The sequence below is a fragment of the Haemaphysalis longicornis genome, unplaced genomic scaffold (genome assembly GCF_048455015.1).
Source record: "Haemaphysalis longicornis isolate Haplotype H1 unplaced genomic scaffold, Haemaphysalis longicornis Haplotype H1 scaffold_3, whole genome shotgun sequence".
NCBI lineage: Eukaryota > Metazoa > Arthropoda > Arachnida > Ixodida > Ixodidae > Haemaphysalis > Haemaphysalis longicornis.
The window spans coordinates 223,289,921-223,298,148 of NW_027526335.1; the positions used below are offsets into that span (position 1 = coordinate 223,289,921).

At 49.3% G+C, this 8,228-nt stretch overlaps 1 protein-coding gene across 1 annotated transcript; it reads left to right on the forward strand.

Annotated features, from left to right (window-relative positions):
- The first annotated feature begins 6,823 nt into the window (after positions 1 to 6,823).
- Positions 6,824 to 7,594, forward strand: LOC144175731 (uncharacterized). Its single transcript, XM_077704761.1, has one exon. It carries the CDS (start codon positions 6,824 to 6,826, stop codon positions 7,592 to 7,594), a length of 771 nt encoding a protein of 256 aa, XP_077560887.1.
- Positions 7,595 to 8,228: the final 634 nt, after the last annotated feature.

Genomic DNA, 8,228 nt, shown 5'->3' on the forward strand with positions numbered 1-8,228 from the left:
GAAGCATGCCGTCATCATAGTTTCTTACAGTATACTCTAGAGAGGAATCCGGCGCTAGCGTCTACGCGGCTTGCATCAAGGCCTTCTGTGTTATCATGAACCGCCATTAAATAACGCACTCGCCTAAGTTGCATTAATGGTTTGGATTGAAACGTTTTAGTGACCGCAAATTTAAACAAAGTTCTAGAAAAACGCGAAAAATAGTCTGCAATTATGTAAGTGGAAAATAAAACCGGCTGTTTTAAAACTAATAAAAAAAGAAGTATACCGTACTTTTGCCGGAACGTTTCTTCCTGCTATTTCGCAGGCCAAGGTGGTAGTTACGAACATTGTTAATCTTTGGGGTGGTAACTCATTAGAGACGCTCATTTTAGTTCGTTACCTGTATTTCAAATAATAAGTTGTTTGAAAAGTTGGGAAAGTTTTTGGAGCGTGCCTATGAAAACATCACCTCCGTGGTGAACCGGTGCCCCGACCGTCAGCTACAGTTTAGCAAGAAAAAAGAAAACGTGGCTTTAAACAGTCGTGGACGATGACAAGATAGGACGGATTCAGACGGATCTGTTGTATCTTGTCTGCGTCGAAGTACCTTTTGTTTATTTTTCTCGTCGGCTACAAATATCGTGGCGACATATTACCCGCTCAGTCACACGTCCTTCGACTGCGGCATGACCAACGTCAGGTGCCATCACGCACTGCCTGCTGTTTCAATTGCTGTTTCAATTGCCGGCAATTTGTGCAGTCGAGAATAGGGCCATAGGGGCCCTATTCTCTCTCTCGCCCGCAACTCTCTCTCGCCCGCAACGTCAGGGGCAACTCTCGCCCGCTGACGTTTGTATACAACGACGTAACGGAACCTAGCCCTCTAACACCAGCGTGCTTCCTCGTCGGCAGAAGGTTGACAGCGTTGCCCCCGTGTTTTTACACAGAGGACCTGACCCATGGATCGACGTCCACAAACCTCCGACGGATGTGGCAGAAAAGAGAAGACACTTCAGAGGAATTTTGGACGCGTTGGAGGAAAGAATACCTCCACGAACTGCGCTCTCAAGGCCAGAGGCGTCAACCTTCAACCGAGAAGCTACAGCCCGGAGCAGTTGTGCAAGTCGAAGAAAACGACACACCAAGGTTGTTTTGGACTCTCGCCCGCATCGAGCAACTTCACCCAGGTCGTGACAACAAAGTTCGCGCTTGCGCACTACGGCTCCCAAATGGACTAGTGACGAAAAGACCGGTGCAGCGCTTATATTTGCTTGAAGCAGGCTGGCACTTGGCATCCGTGGCCGGGAAAGATGTAGAATCTATCATCATCAGCGTTGCACCGAAGACATCACCATCATCGAAGCCTGTCGTCATTGGACGATCGGCGTGCGCTCGCGCTACATCTTTAAAGTCGCCATGAAACCTTCCGACCGCTCGGTCGCTCCCTCCCTTGTCTGAAGGCCTCTCTCGTCCTCAGTGGCTAAAGGATCCCACAGCTATTATTGCTGTGGTTGTTGAGTCAATTATTGAAGAGAGTGCGACATTTTTTGAAATAACACTTCTAATGTTAGTGTATAAAAAGCAACAACCGTTCTCAGTACCAGATTTATCAGTTGTTAAAGCAGTACTGACACGAAATTTCTCGCTTTCTGTTTTTATGCTGTAAAGAATACCTATTGACCCAGTAATTACGAAAATCGAACCAAAAGCCGCAAGCCGTAAACACAGAATTAATTATAGCACGTTTATTGCAACCAATTGCAAATTTGGTCGCCGCGCGGGAAAATGGCGTTCGAAGGTCAGCCTGCAAGCGGGCCGGCCTTACGTCACGGTCTCACCCGTGACGTCAGGGACGTTTTTCTTTCCTCTATGCATTCGCTGCATCGTCTGCTACGATTGCACATGGTCCGCACTCGCCCGCGCAGTCGACATGTCGTCAGAATCGTCAGACTCGGATGAGTCGCTGCTACCCGACAGACAAAACAAGTTTATTTGGCCAGGCGATTAGCCCGGCTATGTCTTAGCTGTCATCCGTTTTTTAATATCACTGCGGCTCGAACCGGCGCAGACCGTGATAGCAACAGCTTGTCGCCACTCTTCTAACCAATCTGATCGCGAAAAAGAAGTTCCACATGCGAGAAAGTAGATGTTAGTGTGTTGAAAATTGTGCTAGGGGTTGTTATCAGCGCTGAATTTAAAAGTGGCGTTCAGATATTTGCCGCGATGGTTAGCCTACGCTGACCGGCAGCGGAGGTTCGGCGCTCTGACCCAGCACTGCCGGCACCGCTTAGCGGCGAGCGGCCGAAAGATGGCGCCACCTGCGCGCTAGAATCAAAACAGGCCGCGGAAGATGTCTTGGTCACCGATCGCTGAAACGGAAATTATTGCCAAAATAAAGCTCCATATGCGAAAAAGCGGTTGATAGTGTGGTGAAAAGTTGTGTAAGGGATGGTCATTCGCAGTTGTACAGATGCCAGTGATCAAATAGTCGCCACGATACTAAGCCTAAAGTTCCCAACACCCAAGGTGACCCGTGCAACCCCGAGCCCACTGACTTGGGCGACAGTTCTTGCGGCCGCCGCCGCGCACGAACTCAGTCCATGTTTAGCGCTGCATGTCGTCGCGTGGAAAATAATGCATCTTGGCGTCGTCGTCGATTTGCTCGGACAGGCTTCCATTAGCAGTACTTCGCATACCGCGAGCTTGCCATAGCACAACTTGGGCGAGCTCGGCGACGCGCACCGCCGCGTCGCCGCGGTGCCCGTCGACATCGCGCACTGCGCGGTGCCGGCAGCGCGCAGTTTTCAGCACCAGCGCAAGGGAACACCATGCGCCGGCCACGAACTGAAGAGCAAAGACGTCAAACACGCAACGTTTACAAGCGTTGCTCACACATCTACGCTCACGTCTCCTGCCCAAACGAATACCACCGACAACAGCAGCGCAGGATATCGTTTCCGGTTCCGAAAACGACTATATGACGTAACCCTGAACCGGCCAGACACGCAGGCCGATGTTTCGTAACGCCTAAAGCGATTTCGCTAGTGCTGCCGATTTGTGGAAGCTCGCGGCCTGGAAAATCAAAATCGATTTTAGATGTGATTCTGGCGTCGGATCACTGCAAAACTTTCTGTGAGGCATCTGTACAAACTACTGAAGCCAATTACATCATTTTTTAGGCGTCAAAATGTGGTGTCAGTACTCCTTTAATGTGTTTTGTAGTTTAGGATCTGATGAAATGTGCGCGTCGTGTCAGACTGGAGAAGCAACAGAGGAAACAAGCTTCGCGCAGTTTGCTTGAGTGTCCCATATGTACACTTCCTTGTTAATTTTTAGCTTGTTAAAAGCAAGGCGGACGCGGTCTTTATCTTTTTTTATGGTTTTTGAAAACTGCCTAGTTTACGCCTTTTATCGCGAACAGCTTCAGAGAAATCGGAAGAAATACCAAAGTCCGTCCCTTTTAGCTTGTGTCCATTACTGAGCACTGTTTCGATTTCTTTTTAAGTGCGAATGCACTTTATAAGCGACCCTGAATTCCGTTGACCGCCGTCCGTCCACATAGCAACAGCTGCGGGTGCGCGCGCTCCTCGTCTTCCTTGGCAACGGGGGGAGATGGCACATACCCACGTGGGGGATTGGCCAGGAATCTCCTCGTCTTCCTTGGCAACGGGGGGAGATGGGCGCGCGCTGCCTGGCCGCTGACATGGCACATACCCACGTGGGGGATTGGCCAGGAATCGGGCGTGAGAAGGGCTAATGCACCCGCCTAAAGGAGTACTGACACGAAATTTCAAAGCTGAGATCCGCTCTAGCAATCAAGTACAACGACAACACAAATAGGTGTCTGTGCATGGCACATACCCACGTGGGGGATTGGCCAGGAATCGGGCGTGAGAAGGGCTAATGCACCCGCTTAAAGGAGTACTGACACGAAATTTCAAAGCTGAGATCCGCTCTAGCAATCAAGTACAACGACAACACAAATAGGTGTCTGTGCATAAATGCATCTTTCTTTCTTTGTAGTTGTGTGTGTGTGTGTGTGTGATCTCTCTTTCGCGAACATTACCGAACCGCGCAAATTCAACTCGTGCATTCGCACTTTCACATTCTTCCCCTCGGGATAATGCGGGGAAATTTTCGTTAAAAAACTTCACAATGATTTGTCGAGTACGGTCTTTTGAAAATCGCCCAAGGCGATGCGCACGTGCTATGGAGGCTGTTGTTACTCCTAGTTTGTCTTGGCAAAACTTTGTAACTATTTGCTCGGATGTGTCCCAGTCTTCTTCTTCACCCGTATCTTGAATTCCATAAAAGAGAAGGTTAGATCGCCTTGAGCGGTTTTCCAAGTCATCAATCTTATCGTGCATCACTGACATGTCATGCTCGTTGCTACTGCTTCTAGTTTGAGTGGAAGTTCCCGAGGCAAATTTTGATTCTAAATCCTGTATTTGATTTTGTATTTTTGTTAGATTATCGTTCTGGCTCGAGATTGTTGTTTCTGATCAAAGTGACTCTAGTTTGCCTTCAACTTCCTTTACTCGTTTCGTTAGGGAATCGAGATCGTTTTGTAGTACAATATGAATTTGCAACACTTTGTTTACCGATTCTAGCATGTTAGTATTGCTTGTTTCCAAGCGTTGCACGGCATTGAATACCATGACCAGTTTTTCTTCTTGCGCTTTCGTCATGGAACCCGGATTAACTTCAATGTCCCCTCCAAGCAATAGCATACGCCATAAATACACTGCTGCTCGCGTAAACCGCTTGATACCGTTGGACATGTAGGTGGGCCACGACACTGCAACGAGACAGGGATTGCTGCTACGGTAACATGAGGTTTGAAGGTAACTAACCTGTAGGAGTGCAAGCTGTGAGCGTAACATTCCTAATGCGGTGGCGTGGCCCGAACTGTCGAAGCAGGGTGCTTGATTATATGCAGCGAGGTCAGCTGACGTGGTTCCAGGTTGCCAGCCGAGGGGACGAAAATCTACCAGGTTTAGCCGCGGGACATCCGATGGATCCCGGCCGCTTTTTGAAGGTAGTGTCTCGCTGTTCTCGAACAGTCTGACGTGGCAGCATTCGCTCAGGCGAGGCCCAAACGAAGGTGCCGGCGACGTACAACGGGAAAGGCCAAGCAGCGCCCCGGCCAGTACCTGTAGGAGTGCAAGCTGTGAGCGTAACATTCTTAATGCGGTGGCGTGGCCCCAACGAAGGTGGGGCCACGCAGAATAGCAAAGTTTCAAGATGCAAAAATAGAGGACAAGTATTCTTATTTTGGCATACTTCAGGTGCACCAGCTTTTTCGGTATGACGTACTAACTCGATATTACTTCTGCAACCAGTTCAAAGTTCCTGTTAGGAAAAGTAGAACGCTAAGAAAAACAGAAAGGTTCGTGAAGCCGCGAGTGTTCGCAAACTATGGGGAAAAAACGCGGAAACATTACGTACCAGAATTTTTCATCGCTCTCTGAAACGATTTGTATAATTTAAAAAGACGGAGGAAAATGTTTAAGAAAATTCGCGAATATTGTGTCTCAGGAAACTCATATGGGTGAAAAGTGGAATGCATTTGTGCGCTCCACAAGTACGTTTTTGCTGTTTATATTGTGTTGCAATGCATAATTCTGCTGTGTGATTTTCGACTAAGAAGTATTTGTCATGTTCAAACTTGAGAGTGTGCTTATTCTCTTTTGTGTATGTCTACACCAACTGCCTGGAAAGCCAACAAGCATTCGGTGCTTAGGCAGACCAGAGAAAAACTATGTAAAACAAAAGTGAATAAAGCAGAATGAACAGCGACCGAGGGGGAGAAGAATGTCCAAACTAGTAACCAGGCAAGGTAAAACAAGCCGCGCGAGGGCGTTATCGTTGTGGTCGGTCGACGCGCGAATTATAATTGCACGCGAATTGCACCTTCAAATGGCACCTTCAATTGCACACGGCTGTAAATAGTTCACGCAGTTCACGTACGCAAACGGGAAAGTATATGTAACCCACGCGGATGTAGTTTGAAACCATTTCAGTTGCACGCGACGGACTACGCGCGCACGGCCGTTGGATGAACGCCCTCTACGCCCGCAGCCTCGCGTTACTCCCAGCGCCATCTACTATAGTTGTTGACAGGGTAACTCTGCAGGAGGAGCTCCGCCCATGGGCGTGAGGCGGTCGCCTTGGGGGACTTCCGCGATTTAGAATCTAGTTCCGTAATGATAATGTTGTTTTGCATGTAAATGATCACTACAAAGAAGGGAATTATATTAATATCGAATAATTTTTACGGCACGAAGAACAATTTTGTTTAAAGGTACGCACAAACAATTTAAAAGAAGACATTATTGAAAACGTGGTGCGGCAGAAAAAAAAAAGAAATGTGAACCTGACAAAAAAAGGTAATTAGAGTTAGGAAGAATGTATGTAATTGCTTTATTTTTTATTTGACATTGCTGCATAACATAATGTTTTTAGCCGTTTTCTTTTAAAAACATTCGAGGTTAAGCGAGCATTAGTTCCTACGTCAGGTTTTGACGCATTCGCGCATGCATAGTGTGCCGGCAACACCACTTGCACCGCGCGTCCCCTCATCGGCTCTCTGAGTGCGTTGTGTGACTTTTCTTCCGTGATGGATCCCCGCGTGGTAACATCGGCGTGTGATTCTTCCTTGCCTGGTGAGTCTGGTGGAGCTTCAGTCGCTACACCGAGGACCCTAAGCAAGAACAAGAGCGGCAATGTGCTCAACAGCACTTCGTGGAAAATTATCTTTCACTGCTGCGAGTTCTGGCGGGCCAGTGAGCCGAAATGCACCGTGAAAGATACTGCCGCATTTGTCGCCGATATGCTCGCAATGGGCACGCGGACCGTGTTTGCGGTCAAGAAGGAGGCACAAGCCACTGATGGAGTGTTGTCAACGCCGTCTCGCAAACGCCCGCGGAATTCCGAGAAGAAGCGGCGCAGTGCGTTGTACGACAGCTTTACGTTGAACGCGCTGAGGTCCTGCGTGCGCGACTTTTTTCACCGTAACGAAGTACCGACGGTGGCAAAGATAACAAAGGAGTTCTCGGAGCGTATAGGTGACCCGTCGCTGAAGCCATGGACTGTTCGTCGTCTACTTCGAGAGACCGGGTTCAAGCGGGTGAAGAGAAGCCGGAACTCTTTGCTGCTTGATCGGGAAGACATCCTCGCATGGCGGCACGAGTACCTGCGTGACAGTCGGGGGTACCGAGCGGAAAATCGGCAGATTTTCTACTTGAAAAAGACCTGGGTGACGGCAGGACACACGACCTCGACTGTGTGGACTGACAGCACTGTGAAGTCCAGTGCAGACGCCTTCAGGCGCGGTCTGACGACGGGACTGAAGCAGCCAGGTCAGCGGGTCATTGTCACCCACATAGGCAGCAAAGATGGCTTCGTTGATAGATGTCTCGACGTCTTCCGTGGCAAAAAGACAGGGGATTACCGCGAAGAAATGGACGGCCCCCGCTTCGAAGGCTGGTTTGACGGTGTGCTGCAGAGGCTCCCGAGTGGTAGCGTCATAGTGATGGACAATGCCTCCTACCACTCAGGGCGGAACGAGGCAGTGCCAACGACGAATTCCCTCAAGGGAATGATCACATAGTGGTTGGACAGCAAAGGCGACCAGTACGGCTCTGGGCTGACGAAGAAGCAGCTGCTGGAAATAGTTGCTCGTATGAAGCCACGCTTCATCAGCTACCGAGTCGACACGGCTGCACAGAAGACAGGCTTTATCGTGGTAAGGCTGCCGCCTTACTACTGCGAATTCAATCCTATTGAACTGATCTGGGCGCAAGTTAGGAACGCTGTGGCAGCAGCCAACACGACTTTACACATTACGCATGTGGAACAGCTGCTAAAGGATAAGGTCGCAGAAGTCACAGCCGAACACTGGCGGGAGACTTTGAGGCATGTGCAAACACTCGAGGAAAAGTTTCGGCAAGTGACGTGTAGTAGTGACCACATTGACGCAATCGTAATCACGCTTGAGGAAGACGACGAAAGCAGTTCCGATGACGCCACGGCTTCTGACAGCGGAATCTCAGGTGTTTGGCGTGTTGATGAACTTTTAAAACGATGATGACAGCATTTCCAATGGCACAGCTGCTTCCTACAGCACGAACCGCTTTGGTTGGAGGCGTTAAACACGCCGAAGCTACGCCTGGGCTACGAGGCCCACTGTAGTGGAGAGCTCTGGATTAATTTCGACCACCCGGGGATCTTTAACGTGCGCCGAA